This window comes from Leuresthes tenuis, unplaced genomic scaffold, assembly GCF_036924035.1.
Source record: "Leuresthes tenuis unplaced genomic scaffold, fLeuTen1.0.hap1 SCAF_20, whole genome shotgun sequence".
NCBI classification, from domain to species: Eukaryota; Metazoa; Chordata; class Actinopteri; order Atheriniformes; family Atherinopsidae; genus Leuresthes; species Leuresthes tenuis.
This window is the reverse complement of record NW_027325374.1, coordinates 994,728-1,011,291: the sequence shown is the minus strand read 5'-3', so window position 1 is coordinate 1,011,291 and position 16,564 is coordinate 994,728. Positions and strand designations below refer to the sequence as shown.

The 16,564-nt window shown below is 48.0% G+C and overlaps 1 protein-coding gene across 3 annotated transcripts in view; it reads left to right on the top strand.

The window, feature by feature from the left end:
- Window positions 1-4,236: 4,236 nt before the first annotated feature.
- The window catches only part of ankfn1a (ankyrin repeat and fibronectin type III domain containing 1a), a 98,965-nt gene continuing 86,637 nt past the window's right edge, over window positions 4,237-16,564 (top strand). For all 3 annotated transcript variants that reach the window (XM_072374144.1, XM_072374145.1, XM_072374143.1), the window contains exons 1-5: window positions 4,237-4,539; window positions 5,745-5,872; window positions 5,976-6,194; window positions 9,850-10,061; window positions 14,476-14,723. In XM_072374144.1, the coding sequence (XP_072230245.1) occupies window positions 5,757-5,872; window positions 5,976-6,194; window positions 9,850-10,061; window positions 14,476-14,723 (795 nt within the window). In that variant the 5' untranslated portion in view covers window positions 4,237-4,539; window positions 5,745-5,756. The remainder of the gene's footprint in view (window positions 4,540-5,744; window positions 5,873-5,975; window positions 6,195-9,849; window positions 10,062-14,475; window positions 14,724-16,564) is intronic.

The following is a 16,564-nucleotide window of genomic DNA, read 5'->3' as shown; positions in this document are numbered from 1 at the left end:
ACCTTTGGAGGTGCAGGTGCTCAGAGTCAAAAAAAAAAAACGGTGCACAGGGAGCAAATTCCCTCTATAAACGTACATGCAGGAAAAACACTGCAACTCACAGAGTAAAATCATACATCTCTCCAATGCCCAAGACAAAAGAAAAATAGAAAATGAGACCAGGAGACAGGTGAGAATGAGACCAGGACACAGGTGAGAATGAGACCAGGAGACAAGTGAGAATGAGACCAGGAGACAGGTGAGAAGGTGAGAATGAGACCAGGAAACAGGTGAGAATGAGACCAGGAGACAGGTGAGAATGAGACCAGGAAACAGGTGAGAATGAGACCAGGAGACAGGTGAGAATGGGACCAGGAGACAAGTGAGAATGAGACCAGGAGACAGGTGAGAATGAGACCAAGAGACAGGTGAGAATGAGACCAGGAGACAGGTGAGAATGAGACCAGGAAACAGGTGAGAATGAGACCAGGAGACAGGTGAGAATGGGACCAGGAGACAGGTGAGAATGAGACCAGGAGACAGGTGAGAATGAGACCAGGAGACAAGTGAGAATGAGACCAGGAGACAGGTGAGAAGGTGAGAATGAGACCAGGAAACAGGTGAGAATGAGACCAGGAGACAGGTGAGAATGAGACCAGGAAACAGGTGAGAATGAGACCAGGAGACAGGTGAGAATGGGACCAGGAGACAAGTGAGAATGAGACCAGGAGACAGGTGAGAATGAGACCAAGAGACAGGTGAGAATGAGACCAGGAGACAGGTGAGAATGAGACCAGGAAACAGGTGAGAATGAGACCAGGAGACAGGTGAGAATGGGACCAGGAGACAGGTGAGAATGGGACCAGGAGACAGGTGAGAATGGGACCAGGAGACAAGTGAGAATGAGACCAGGAAACAGGTGAGAATGAGACCAGGAGACAAGTGAGAATGGGACCAGGAGACAGGTGAGAATGGGACCAGGAGACAGGTGAGAATGAGACCAGGAGACAGGTGAGAATGAGACCAGGAGACAGGTGAGAATGAGACCAGGAGACAGGTGAGAATGAGACCAGGAGACAAGAATGAGACCAGGAGACGGGTGAGAATGAGACCAGGAGACAGGTGAGAATGAGACCAGGAGACGGGTGAGAATGAGACCAGGAGACAGGTGAGAGAATGAGACCAGGAGACAGGTGAGAGAATGAGACCAGGAGACAGGTGAGAATGAGACCAGGAGACAGGTGAGAATGAGACCAGGAGACAGGTGAGAGAATGAGACCAGGAGACAGGTGAGAATGAGACCAGGAGACAGGTGAGAATGAGACCAGGAGACAGGTGAGAATGAGACCAGGAGACGGGTGAGAATGAGACCAGGAGACATGTGAGAATGAGACCAGGAGACAGGTGAGAGAATGAGACCAGGAGACAGGTGAGAATGAGACCAGGAGACAGGTGAGAATGAGACCAGGAGACAGGTGAGAATGAGACCAGGAGACAGGTGAGAATGAGACCAGGAGACAGGTGAGAATGAGACCAGGAGACAAGAATGAGACCAGGAGACGGGTGAGAATGAGACCAGGAGACAGGTGAGAATGAGACCAGGACACAGGTGAGAATGAGACCAGGAGACAGGTGAGAATGAGACCAGGGGACAGGTGAGAATGAGACCAGGAGACAAGAATGAGACCAGGAGACGGGTGAGAATGAGACCAGGAGACATGTGAGAATGAGACCAGGAGACAGGTGAGAATGAGACCAGGAGACAGGTGAGAATGAGACCAGGAGACAGGTGAAAATGAGACCAGGACACAGGTGAGAATGAGACCAGGAGACAGGTGAGAATGAGACCAGGAGACAGGTGAAAATGAGACCAGGAGACAGGTGAGAATGAGACCAGGAGACAGGTGAGACTGAGACCAGGAGACAGGTGAGACTGAGACCAGGAGACAGGTGAGAATGAGACCAGGAGACAGGTGAGAATGAGACCAGGAGACAAGAATGAGACCAGGAGACGGGTGAGAATGAGACCAGGAGACAGGTGAGAATGAGACCAGGAGACAGGTGAAAATGAGACCAGGAGACGGGTGAGAATGAGACCAGGAGACAGGTGAGAATGAGACCAGGAGACAGGTGAGAATGAGACCAGGAGACAGGTGAGAATGAGACCAGGAGACAGGTGAAAATGAGACCAGGAGACAGGTGAGAATGAGACCAGGAGACAGGTGAAAATGAGACCAGGACACAGGTGAGAATGAGACCAGGAGACAGGTGAGAATGAGACCAGGAGACAGGTGAGAATGAGACCAGGAGACAGGTGAGAATGAGACCAGGAGACAGGTGAGAATGAGACCAGGAGACAGGTGAGAATGAGACCAGGAGACATGTGAGAATTAGACCAGGAGACAGGTGAGAATGAGACCAGGAGACAGGTGAGAATGAGACCAGGAGACAGGTGAGAATGAGACCAGGAGACAGGTGAGAATGAGACCAGGAGACATGTGAGAATGAGACCAGGAGACAGGTGAGAATGAGACCAGGAGACAGGTGAGAATGAGACCAGGAGACGGGTGAGAATGAGACCAGGAGACAAGTGAGAATGAGACCAGGAGACAAGTGAGAATGAGACCAGGAGACAGGTGAGAATGAGACCAGGAGACAGGTGAGAATGAGACCAGGAGACAGGTGAGAATGAGACCAGGAGACAGGTGAGAATGAGACCAGGAGACAGGTGAGAATGAGACCAGGAGACATGTGAGAATGAGACCAGGAGACAAGTGAGAATGAGACCAGGAGACAAGTGAGAATGAGACCAGGAGACAGGTGAGAATGAGACCAGGAGACAGGTGAGAATGAGACCAGGAGACAGGTGAGAATGAGACCAGGAGACAGGTGAGAATGAGACCAGGAGACAGGTGAGAATGAGACCAGGAGACAGGTGAGAATGAGACCAGGAGACATGTGAGAATGAGACCAGGAGACAAGTGAGAATGAGACCAGGAGACAGGTGAGAATGAGACCAGGAGACAGGTGAGAATGAGACCAGGAGACAGGTGAGAATGAGACCAGGAGACAGGTGAGAATGAGACCAGGAGACAGGTGAGAATGAGACCAGGAGACAGGTGAGAATGAGACCAGGAGACAAGTGAGAATGAGACCAGGAGACAAGTGAGAATGAGACCAGGAGACAGGTGAGAATGAGACCAGGAGACAGGTGAGAATGAGACCAGGACACAGGTGAGAATGAGACCAGGAGACAGGTGAGAATGAGACCAGGAGACAAGTGAGAATGAGACCAGGGACCAGTGGGATCATCTGACAGAGAACGGAACAAAAGGCAGCCCACATCCAAAGAAGAGCTTTGGGATGTCCTTCAAGAAGCCTGGAGAACTATTCCTGAAGACTCCTTAAAGAAATGACAGAAAGCTTGGACAGGTTCCACATACTGTGTCCCTTTTTGTTTTGTCTGAACATGTTTCAGTAAATCACTGAAATCAGGAAATATTTCCTGTTTTTATATGAAGAAATGAGGGGCGGTTCGAGGCTTTTGCACTGATGTAACTCATTATGATCCGTTGTTATTCCCTTCATTCCTCAGCCTCTTCACATCCCTGTCAGTGGGAACCTTCTTCACCTGAAGAACGAGTAAAGTTGCCTGAAACCACAGAAAGCTGCTCACTGAGTTATCATTTCTGCTGTTTCTCCTCCCTGCAGATAATTACTGCACATAAACAGCCTCCTTCCTGTTTGTACTTATCTCTCTGCTTCAAACATCAGATCCATCTTAACAGGAAACATCCCTCTGGAAAATACCTCCTGAGTCCTCACATTGTATCCTTCTCCTCTCCTCACTTCTCTCTGTTATTATCTCCCTCTTTCTTTCCTCTTTCCTTGGGTTTTCCACACTTTCCTTTTCCACTCTCCATCCCATTTATATTTTTGCTCCACTTCATCGAGCATTCTTCCTTACTTCCCTTCTTGTCTCCTTTTTCCTTTTTTGGCCTCCTTCTCTCCTCATGCCTCCTTTTCTGTCTCCCTTCCTTCTTTTATTCCCTTCCTTCCTCCTTGTTTCCTTCAGTATTTTAATCATTCCATTAACTCAGATCAGTCATAAAGTTCATTGTTTCCTCCTCTCTACATTCCTCTCATTTGTTTAATCCCTCTTTCCTTTCTCCTCCCCTCCTTCCCATTATGTGTAAACAGTTAAAAACACGCAGATGGACAGAGTTAAAAGAGTTTGGCCCTCCTTCCTCCCCGTGCACACATAATTGTCCCCTGGCGGCTGAGTGTGAGTCAGAACAGAATTGAGGCTCGGCCGCCTCCAGATGTGGGACTTCATGGGCGTCTGTGCGGTGAGTTAACCGCAGTGAAATGTGAGCCTGCTCCGGCCTGGCTGCCTGTATTTTGGGATGTTTTACATGGGGCCGGACAAAGACACGTTTCCAGGCGGGAGCCTAGCCTGAGCAGATGTTTCTGCCCTGGGAAAAGAAGAAGAAGAAGAAGAAGAAAGAGGAAGAGGAGAAGTAGCGACATTGTTTCTGCAGAGGAAGGAGCAGAGAGACGGTAAAGTTTTGCTGTTTGAAGCTGTGGAAGTGAAGAGCAGCTGGCTGCAGGAAAAGGAAGAAATGTTTGAAAAGCTGCTGGTTTTTGCATGAAACTCGCTGTCTGTGCCGACATGATGCTGACACGAACCGTGACTGACCGACTTTAACTCTCTCAGCGGGTAAACGTCACTTTTAAAGATTCATCTGCCACAACAGCAGCCACGTGCGGTCTGACTCCTCTGACACGTTCACATCCGCCTTTCTCTGTTTATTGATGACGTTTATGTTGAATATCGCTCACAAAGTATCTTTTTATATATCGACTAACTCCGGGAAACGTCAACTTCAATCCTCCATGTTAGAACTGCAGGTTACCATGACAACAGTATGTCTGCCTCTTTTTCACTAACTAACAAACTAAGCTAATGTTAACCCAGTAGCTCCATATCCAACGGATAACCTGACTAGTTCTCCTCAGCCAACAACTAACCGAGGTTATAACACCAAATAATCAACAAACATTTCCCAAACCAACTAATTTCACCCCCAAACCAGTGAATAACAGCTAAAATATGACTTTATGCCGCCAGCTAGTCACCTTGCTAACTTACTGTGATTGTTAACTATGTTACCTCTCAGTATATCTCATTTTAATTTCTTGGTTTCAGCTAGCAAACAAGCTAATTGAACCAGTGAGCAACTAGTTTAAAAAGAAAGCTTCTGTAACCAGTTAGATAACCAACATATCTATGTAACTAGATATGCTAGTTAGTTAACTAAACCAGCTAATGTGGCAGGTAACCACTATCTGAGGTCAGCTCACTGACAGCATGTCACCCTGGAGTTAGTTAACAATTAACCAATGAAAAGATGTGATAACCAGGTTAGCGACCACTGAACAACTTAAGAGGATATTGTTGCCCCACAACTAACTAACTCAAATAACTACCAGCTAACTTATTAGGGGATAACCACCCAGCCAAAAGGCATGCGATAGATACTGTAAGTTTTAATGTAATGCTAACCAAGATAATTCAGTTTAATTAACTTTGCTCATGTTGGGTTAGTTAGGATTAATCAAGAAGTCGTGCTTTTTAGCTTAAAACGAACTTTTAGTGGAACTGAGGCAACATTGAGTTGAGAGTAGCTGTGTGATGTGGGCTCTGGACACATGAACTCCCCCCGGGTCACAGCAGGGCTTTCTGTGTCCTCTGATCTTCACAGATATGGCTGAAGATGTCTGTGGATTCTGATAACTCCTATGTGCTGCTGTCATCACGAGACTCCAGGACTTCCTGCATCTTCCAGACCGCCGATGAGAAAGATGAAATCCCGGGACTGGGAGACGAGAGGTAATTGGACCGTGAGTTGTGTAGAAGGGGGGCATAAAGAATCAGATGTACCATGAGTCTGTTGTCTCCTCTGTCTGCTCCCGCCCGCCTCCCCCCCCTGCAGCGTTCTGGAGATGCTGAGCTACTCCAAGTTCTCCGACCTGGAGACATGGCTGTGTATGCCGTCCTCTCTGCTCCTGCCCAGGTCTCTGGACTTCACCCACACATCCTCCTCTTCCTCCAACCTGTCCTCCTCGCATGCATCCAACCACTCCTCCAACTCGCCGCCTTCCTCCCGCCGCTCCACCTGCAGCGAGCCGGGCGAGACCAGCGCGCTCCTCAGGTAAAGCCTCAGCATTGTAGTCTCAGATGGATTCGCATGATGGTGCAAACTCAGTTATTCTCTCCTTACTTTCATTTAGTTGAATGTGTCATTTGAACTGGAAGGAAAAGCTCGTGTTCATCTTATTGATCGGGACCGGGTGGTAATGTCTCTGAAGGTTACAAAGCAGAATATCTATTGATTGATGGAGTAATTAAGATAGCTGTATCAATAATCCATCACCGGGTTCCAACTGTCAATTATTTTCTGCTTTTACGTGATTGTAAATGGAAAATCTTTTGGTTTTTCTTTGACTTTTGGTTGTTGGTCATTTTGTTCTTTCTTTAGACATTCAATCTAAACTATAAATCATTATATCAATAAATGGATTAATGATGATATAGTCTGACCTGTAACCCATAACCTTTGATGGTCTGCCCATGTCACGTTTAGTTGAATTTAATCCTTATTTTTGTTTTTATCGTATATTTCCGGGCGATGAAACAATTAGATGGTGATTAGATTTCCGTTGGATGCATCCTAACCAGAGGAACCACCTCAGCTGACTCCTTCCTATGTGGAGGAGCAGCTCTACTCTGAGCTCCCTCTGGATGGTGGAGCTCCTCCTCCTCCTCCTTCTGATCCAATCAGTCAGATCACTGAAAGTTCAGACTCGCTTCACGGTGACAAATAAAGAAAGAAATAAGTTGTTTTAAATGCTGCAGCTTGTTTTAAACCTTAAATAAAACAGATCGAACTCATGACTTCATGGGGATGTTCGGAGCTCTTTTAGCTGCATAAAGATCCTTTAATTCCCCGAAGGATTCGTGATGATGATGAGAATTTGATGTTCAGAAATACATGATGAGGCTGTGATGGTTACAGGAAGTAAACACCGACCTCTGATCTGCTTCTAATTTAAAAACAATAATCTCCAGTTACATCTTTCCCACGATGAACATTTCAGTCGCTGAACTTCCCTCCTCATTTCTGTTTTTTTATAATAAACCGTCCATCACTGGACAGGAAAAGCATAAAATCCCCATCAAATTACATCCGTTTCCTTTTCAATTCTTATTCATGTAGTTTTGAATCAGTTGTTGATGATGTTGTGGCAGCTTTGTTGAAACTTCAGCTCTGTGACTCGTCAGAAGCAGCCAGAGGTGCGAGGCTTTGGGATGGGACCGCCTCTGTAGAGTCTGGTCAGAAGCAGCCAGAGGTGCGAGGCTTTGGGATGGGACCGCCTCTCTAGAGTCTGGTCAGAAGCAGCCAGAGGTGCGAGGCTTTGGGATGCGACCGCCTCTGTAGAGTCTGGTCAGAAGCAGCCAGAGGTGCGAGGCTTTGGGATGCGACCGCCTCTGTAGAGTCTGGTCAGAAGCAGCCAGAGGTGCGAGGCTTTGGGATGCGACCGCCTCTGTAGAGTCTGGTCAGAAGCAGCCAGAGGTGCGAGGCTTTGGGATGCGACCGCCTCTGTAGAGTCTGGTCAGAAGCAGCGAGGCTTTGGGGTGCGACCGCCTCTGTAGAGTCTGGTCAGAAGCAGCTAGAGGTGCGAGGCTTTGGGATGGGACCGCCTCTGTAGAGTCTGGTCAGAAGCAGCCAGAGGAGCGAGGCTTTGGGATGGGACCGCCTCTGTAGAGTCTGGTCAGAAGCAGCTAGAGGTGCGAGGCTTTGGGATGGGACCGCCTCTGTAGAGTCTGGTCAGAAGCAGCCAGAGGAGCGAGGCTTTGGGATGCGACCGCCTCTGTAGAGTCTGGTCAGAAGCAGCCAGAGGAGCGAGGCTTTGGGATGCGACCGCCTCTGTAGAGTCTGGTCAGAAGCAGCCAGAGGTGCGAGGCTTTGGGATGGGACCGCCTCTCTAGAGTCTGGTCAGAAGCAGCTAGAGGTGCGAGGCTTTGGGATGGGACCGCCTCTGTAGAGTCTGGTCAGAAGCAGCTGGAGGTGCGAGGCTTTGGGATGGGACCGCCTCTCTAGAGTCTGGTCAGAAGCAGCCAGAGGTGCGAGGCTTTGGGATGCGACCGCCTCTGTAGAGTCTGGTCAGAAGCAGCCAGAGGTGCGAGGCTTTGGGATGGGACCGCCTCTCTAGAGTCTGGTCAGAAGCAGCCAGAGGTGCGAGGCTTTGGGATGGGACCGCCTCTCTAGAGTCTGGTCAGAAGCAGCCAGAGGTGCGAGGCTTTGGGATGCGACCGCCTCTGTAGAGTCTGGTCAGAAGCAGCCAGAGGTGCGAGGCTTTGGGGTGGGACCGCCTCTGTGGAGTCTGGTCAGACTGAAGGTGATGGCTCCGATGGCCCCGTCTTTGTAGTAATGACTGGCTCCAGGAGCTGCTGCTGGAGCATTGTTCCCCGGTGGTTTTTGCTCGTAAAGAATTCGTCTGGCACCATGGTGATGGCAGTTATGTAGGCAGAGATAAGCCAAGGAGCAGCAGGGAGGAAACGCTGGTGTTTAGACATGTGGGGGAATGTGCTGGTAATATAAGGAAGTGCAGTCATTATGATTATGTATGTTATAGCCGGAGGGCTCTGCAGACAGCCTATAGGAACACATCTCTGCTGTGACCTGAGCATCAGACCCACCCTGGTTCTGTTGAACGTTTCCTTTGTTGAATGAAAACAACTTTATTTCACAGAAATCACATTGAATCAGCTGAAACTCACACAGAGCCATATGAGGAACAAACACATGAAACTTCATGCTGTCTTAAGCTCATTTAACTGAAGATAAACTGGATTTATTATAGAACATTTCTCAGTTCATCAGTCGTGTTTCCTTCCTGCTGTTTTAATGCACATTTTCAGTTCCAGCATTAAAAGAAACAGAAAACTAGAGAGAAACTTGTGGTCGTACACATTTAGGTGCTGCCCTGACTGTTCATGGGACGCCATGACAGTCAGGAAGCCCCGCCTCCTGATGCATGAAAGTCCACGAAGGTGGGGTCTATATCCACGATAAAATTCGACCAGAACTCTGAATTTATCTCACCTGACATCTTAAATCTGTTTATCTGCTGGCTGTGCAGAGCTTGAGTCTGATAGGACAGTTTTATTAGAATAAGTTGGAATAAACAGCTAATAATAAACTGTGTGCTGCAGAAATGAGCAACTTTAACTTTAATGTAAAAACAAACTGAAGCTGCAGATTCACAGTCTCAGGAGAGGCCTGGAAGATGAAGCTGTGTTAACTTTAAACACAGTGAATAACGGCACATTTGGTGCATGAGACGGGAAGGTCAGACATCCAATGACGCATCATTTAGGAAAGAAAATGTGCAACCGGAAAATACAGCAACAAAGAAAAACGAATGATAAAATAATGAGAGAAATGTACCCAGATCTTCTGGTTCTAGTCTCACAGTCATGCTGTTAATTAGAAGTGAAATGAACAATGAAATAGTTCCACGGGCCCCTTCCCTCTTATTCTGTGTAACGAAGTTCCACTGCAGGGGATTTCCTGTCTTAATGTGACTCTGGCAGCTTTTTGTTAGAGTTGAGTTTTATCTGTCTGTGGATCTTAGTTCTGATCCCTAGCCCCGCCTCCTGATGCATGAAAGTCCACGAAGGTTCAGTTGGATTATTGCAAACTGAAATAATGACACCTGTCTGTTTCTCCGTCCCTTCACTGCAGACTTTGTATTTTACGTCGGAAACGCCACTGATTTATCGCTGAGTTTTCTGCTCTGCAGGTCATCAGAAAGAGAATCCAGCTTCCTCTCAGCTGCAGGGAAGGACGTGACGTTCCTGTCCACACCCCTCCTGCCCATCCTCTCCTCCACCCCTGCCTCACAGCTGAGCTCAAAGACCGCGGCGGGAGACTCCGCCTCCCAGAGCGGCGTCAGCATCAGGAAACGGCGGCGACTCGCTGGCAGTCCTGGAGGACTCCACTGGAACGCTGCAGGTGAGAACGTTCTGGGAAGTCTTTCCATAAGCATTACATCAGGGAGCAGATGCAAACACATGTATGTTCAACAAGTATCTATGAAGGGAGATCTCAGTGTGTGCAGGTGGAAGGCTCCGCCCATCCCAGGGAGTTCCCCAGGGATCTGACCTGGGGTCACTTCTCATTTTGAACATCAGCAGATATTCAAGCTCCACTTTTCCTCTGATAATACTCTTTTGTGTCCACACCTCATCAGGCTCTCAGATAATCAGGGCAGCCGACTTTGTGCTGGTCAGCACATCTGGCTACAGATGTTTAGGTTCATTGTTCCTACTCTGAATTATGTTTGAATGTTTGAAGTTTTTTATTTTGATTTGAACATACAAACTTACATAATTTCCAAAGAAAAGGCTTTCAGGGTCTTATCCGACCATCTTCTGCTGCAGCATCACTCAGTGAAAGCTGTTCTGGAGCCAAATAAAGACAGAAAGTTTATAGAATCTACAGCAACAGCTTCTGGAGCTTCTCCAAGCAGCAGGTTACCTGCTGCCAGGTGAGGGTGTCAGGATTGGGTATAAAAGCAGCTTCCACCAAAGGTTCAGCCTCTCCAACAAGGATGGGTCGTGGCTCACCGCTTTGGGCCAAACTCCATCAGAGAATCATCAATAAGTTCAGGAAATATTCCTCAGAGTCAGACTGTAAAGAACTTTGGTCTTTCAGCATCTACAGAGCAGGATATTGGGAACAGATTCAGGGAGTCTGGGGAAGTCTCAGTGTGGAAAGGCCAAGGACAGAAAGCCCTGCTGGATGAGCTCGGAGCCCTCAGGCAGCACTGCAGGAGAAAGCGTCAGGCCACCATGATCCATACAGCCACATGGGCTCAGGAGGAGCTGGGAAAAGCATTTCCACTCAACACAGTCCACGGCTGCATCCAGAAATGTGAGCTGAAGCTGCATCACACCAGGAGGAAGCCATATATCAGCTCTGAGCAGAACCACGGCCCAGTTCTCTGGACTCCAGCTCATCTCAGAGGGACAGAAAGACAGTGGACACGTGTTCTGTGGGCAGATGAGTCCACGTTTCAGCTGCTTCTGGGAAAAACTGCTGAGAAAGAGCATCCAGCTGTTCTCAGAGGAAGGTTTAAAGCCAGCGTCTGTGATGGTCTGGGGCTGCAGCAGAGTCCAGGGCATGGAGGGCTTCATCTGGGTGAAGGTACCACTGATGCACAGCTGGATGTTGGAGTTCTGCAGAGACAGATGCTGCCATCAAGGTGCCGTCTTTTCCCGGGAGGTCCGTGGTTATTTCAGCAGGACGATGCCAGACCTCATTCTGCAGGACTTCCAGCAGCTTCAGACACACAGAGTGTGTGAGCTCGGCTGCTGCCTGCAGTCCACATCTGTCTGCTGCTGCAGATGTTGGAGCATCATGAAGAGGAGAACCAGACAACCAGGGACTGCTGAGCAGCTGGAATCTGGGATTCAGCAGGAATGGACTCAGATTCCTGTGAAAAACTCAGTTCAAAGCATTAAAAAGAGTCATTAAAGGAAGCTGAAGGAGGGAAACATGAGTCTGGAGCAGCTTTTGCTGAGTGGTTCTGCTGCAGGTTCTGGATCTGGTTCTGAACACTGAAGCTGGTCGGTGAAAACTCTGAAGTTCTTGTTGACCTTTTAAAAAACTTTCCATCAGTTTGTGTGTCTGCGTCGGAACAATCGTCACATTTTAAATAATTTAAATCAGTTTTTATTCAAGAAACAAAATCAGAAGAAGAAAACGTTCAAAAATATGAGTCAGAAAGTCAGAAGCTGAAGTAAAACAGCAGAATATCTGAAAAAGATTAGATTATTTTCATGATTCATGGCAGATTTTTACGAGCCTCCATCAGAACAAAGAGAAGCAGAGACGGGCCATCGGTCCGATCAGTGATCAGTGATCAATGAGCAGAGCAGCTGGAATCTGGGATTCAGCAGGAATGGACTCAGATTCCTGTGAAAAACTCAGTTCAAAGCATTAAAAAGAGTCATTAAAGGAAGCTGAAGGAGGGAAACATGAGTCTGGAGCAGCTTTCACTGAGTGGTGCTGCTGCAGGTTCTGGTTCTGGTTCAGTTTTTAAATACAAAGAAGTTAGTCAGAGAAGATGCTGAGAATCACTTCTTTGTGTCTGTTAAATGAGTTCCCTGAACGTGACTCAGGGATATTTGATCCAAAGAATCTGGAACGGGCTGTTTTGGATGTTTTTGAGTCGGACTCAGCACCACTTAGCTTAACGTGGACCTAACCTTAACCTTAACCTGAGATCCAGACTTATAAGAGTTTACCTGCAGAACGACAGCGTTGCATGAGTCCGTCTGTGTGACCCGAGGCTGCAGGTGGAGGTGAGAGGACGGCGTGAAGCTGTGGACGTGATTTCCTGTCAGGAATGTGTCTGACTGTTTATTCTGAGCTTCACTTCCTGTGGGAGTCTCTGTTCTTTGGCTCCACCCTTCTGGAGAGCGATAACGAGCTTCCTGTTGAGCACATCGCAGCAGAACATCCGTCAGGTGTTCGCCGCGGTTCAGCCTTTAAGTTCGTGTGAGAGCAGGCTTTGTTTTCCCCCTCAGACTGTTCTGTTTGGATTATTTTCAGACGTCTGATGGAGGTAAATCTTCCCGACTCAGCGCTGAGGCCGTTTTACCCCTCTGGGGTTTTCAGTCAGTAGTTCAGCCTCAGTGGGATGAATGCATGAACCCAGATTATAGAAGCAGGCTGTTGATCCTTTTCAGTGTGTGTGTTTGAATCTCTTCATTATTTAGCTCAGATTCTCTCTCTCAGGTCTGTTGGTTGCTTCACATGATGCAGAATCAGTATCAGTTTCAATCAGACTGGGTGTAGTTTAACTTCTGACCACCAGAGGGAGCCGAGACTCCAGCTGCCAGCCCTGAGCGCACACAGGACAGAATAATTCCTGTTTCATCAGGTGTACAAACCTGTTTGACCAGCAGAACTTGTGCTGACAGTCTGCATGAAACCTCTGAGGCAGATTTAACCGACCACTTGCTCTTTCAGCTCGCTGCATGTTGATAACGCCTCTCAGGATCAACTCAGAGCAGCAGGTGGCAGAAACTCAGAGCACAGTGTTCACACTGAGACGATAGAACCTGTAATAGTGGTCATGGATGGAAGGTTCTGAGGCTGTTTCTGCATCTGAGAACAATCCTGATTGGATTTGTTGGCATTAAAAGTGTCATCGTTATCGGAGAGATCCCTGGACTGAGCCCTGAGGAACGCCTTCATTACTCTGAGGTGAACCACCTCAGAGCAGGTTTCTGATGAGTTTCAGGGCTGTTTGTTCTGGACTCTGCATGAAGACAAACAGCAGCTTCCTCTGTTTCTGTCCTCATGTAGTTTTAATGCAGCAGCTCAGGTCGGCGGTAACCTGACACACAGAGAAACCTGACACCAGCCCACCTGGTGCAGGGTTCTGAGACCCCGCTGTGTGCTTTTATAGTCCAACACCCAGCAGAGCGCGACAAAATGAACCGTCAGGCAAACAACTCAACAAATGTTTCTGTAATCTGCAGTTTAATGGACATTCAACAGCGTTGAGCTGCCATTAAAGCAGCTAATCATGGTCATTAAAATGAGAAGGAAACCTGTGACTCAGCGTGAAGCATCAGGTTTTAATGGAGGCTGCAGAATAAGACCGATGAGAAGCATCAGGTTTTAATGGAGGCTGCAGAAACAATGCAGAATAAGACTGATGAGAAGCATCAGGTTTTAATGGAGGCTGCAGAAACAATGCAGAATAAGACCGAAGAGAAGCATCAGGTTTTAATGGAGGCTGCAGAAACAATGCAGAATAAGACCGAAGAGAAGCATCAGGTTTTAATGGAGGCTGCAGAAACAATGCAGAATAAGACCGAAGAGAAGCATCAGGTTTTAATGAGGCTGCAGAAACGATGCAGAATAAGACTGATGAGAAGCATCAGGTTTTAATGAGGGCTGCAGAAACGATGCAGAATAAGACTGAAGAGAAGCATCAGGTTTTAATGAGGCTGCAGAATAAGACTGAAGAGAAGCATCAGGTTTTAATGAGGCTGCAGAATAAGACTGAAGAGAAGCATCAGGTTTTAATGAGGCTGCAGAATAAGACTGATGAGAAGCATCAGGTTTTAATGGAGGCTGCAGAAACGATGCAGAATAAGACCGATGAGAAGCATCAGGTTTTAATGGAGGCTGCAGAAACGATGCAGAATAAGACTGAAGAGAAGCATCAGGTTTTAATGGAGGCTGCAGAAACAATGCAGAATAAGACTGATGAGAAGCATCAGGTTTTAATGGAGGCTGCAGAATAAGACTGAAGAGAAGCATTTCAGCTGCCCTGTAGAAGCTGAATATTAGGATAAAATGTTCAGGTGTGAGTAACAGCAGGCTGTCTCCGGTTTCTCTTGTCCAGGTTCGGTGCAGCGCGACTTCTGGTCACCTGATCTGTCTCCCGGCTCCAGGAGGAGTGCAGCAGGCGGAGGGGGCGGAGCCAGAGCAGCAGGTGGGGGTGTGAGGAGCCCCCCCCAGTGCGAGCGGGCGGCGCTGAGGAAGACGGTTTCAGTGGATGAGCAGCTGCTGCGTCCGGCGGGCGGAGAGCAGCACCACCTGAAGCTGCTGAGCCGGCTGGAGAGAGGACGCAAGAAGCTGCGCAACATCCACGTGAGTTTGTGCTCGTCCTCTGCAGGGCGCCAGGGTCGGCCCGCTGGGCGCCACACGGCTCCGTCCTGGAGCCCTCTGGCTTTAACTCTGGTTTAAGCAGCGCAGCAGACGCTCGGTGTGGACGGATGAAAGCGGGTTTGTGCTGGCAGAAGCTGACCTGGGAGCAGGTTCGTCTCTTCCTGTGATGAGCTGCAGCAGGAAGAGCGACTCGAGTGTTTGCTGTCGGTGGAGCAGCTGATGAGCTTTGTGTGGCTGCTGGATTAGAGGCCCGCTCCCCTCGATGTTAAACTGTGTGGGACCTGGCTGTTTGTCTTCAGCTCAACTCGTGTAACTTCTCCAGTTTCAGGCTCAGGTTGCAGCCACTCTCCCGTCTGTCAGATGGACGCATGACTCAGCTGAAATGAGGAAGGAGGGGCCGTGTGGAGCTCCTCAGGGCAGAGGCCAAACGGACCCCTGTCCTCTGCTGATCATGTTTACCCGGCTTAGTTAGAGCTGCCACAGCAGGAGGAGAGTCCCTGAATATCTGGCATTCAGAACAAGGTCTGGAAGCTTCCACATTCATCAGATCAGAACCAGAAAACTTTGTCCTGACAGAAAGTCGTCTTGGCTCCACAGCTGCAGGGGGGGGGACAGTTATTTATGCTTCCTGTTAACAGAGGACAGAAATAAAGAAAGTTAGCTTGTGCAATATCAGGCTGTCAGATATTTCTAAGTCTTACTGTGCAGGGTGAACAGGATCTGCTGTTTCCTTTGGCAGCTGCCAGGTGAAGGAAGCTCTGATTGTTCAAACTGAACCAGCATTCATTCTTTCTGCTGTTTGTATGAAGATAAAATGTGTTGGAACTCGACCTGAAACACCGAGCAGTACCACTGACGGCCACTAGGTGCTGCTCCAGAACATCTTTAATGTGAACTTCTTCCTGTGGGGGAAAACGTTTAAAGATCTTTGCTTTTCTGATGCGTTGCATGTGAACAGGTTCCAGAAACCTGCGGAAACACAGATTATTTATCCAGAAGAGCAGAACCGAACCAGAATCTGATCAGTTCACTCTCACAGAACCGTGAAACTAAACAATTCTTCCCTTTTAGAAACTCAAAGGGTCACAGAAAAAGCTGAAAGCAGCTCCATCAGTGGCTGCAGGAGTACCGCCCGGCCCGTTCTGGGTCATTATTAACTCATTAACTGTGCTGTTTGGCTTCAGCTTTTCACAGCAGCTGAGTGTGGAAGTTTCTGTTTTAGCTGTAATTTGGCTGAAGTTGATGAGAGGAGGAGGAAGAACAGGAAGGTGTCAGCCAGTATTAACTCGTGTTGCTGCTGGGTTAGGGTCAACCCTACCCCTGTAGGCAGAGAGGAGGTGAAGAGGGAGCAGCTCCTGTGGTGCTGAGCAGGGGAAAAGGTGACATGAGCCGGGGATTCGATTCAGGCTGCGTGATGGTAGAGATCAGCGCTGAATGGCGGCAAAAGTGTCTGAATTTACATTAAAAGCAACAAAATTTACATCTGAAAGTCCTTCAGTTAACTTTAAAACTGAGTGGTGAACAGGAAAGTTTTTGATTTAAAACACGAGTCGATGCTGAGCTAAAGATTCAGAAATAAGACCAGCAGAAGGTCTGAGATGAAACCAGTTAAAGCTTCAGAAACCAGTTAAAGCTTCAGGAACCAGTTAAAGCTTCAGGAACCAGTTAAAGCTCCAGAAACCAGTTAAAGCTTCAGAAACCAGTTAAAGCTTCAGAAACCAGTTAAAGCTTCAGGAACCAGTTAAAGCTTCAGAAACCAGTTAAAGCTTCAGAAACCAGTTAAAGGCTCAGAAACCAGTTAAAGGCTCAGGAACCAGTTAAAG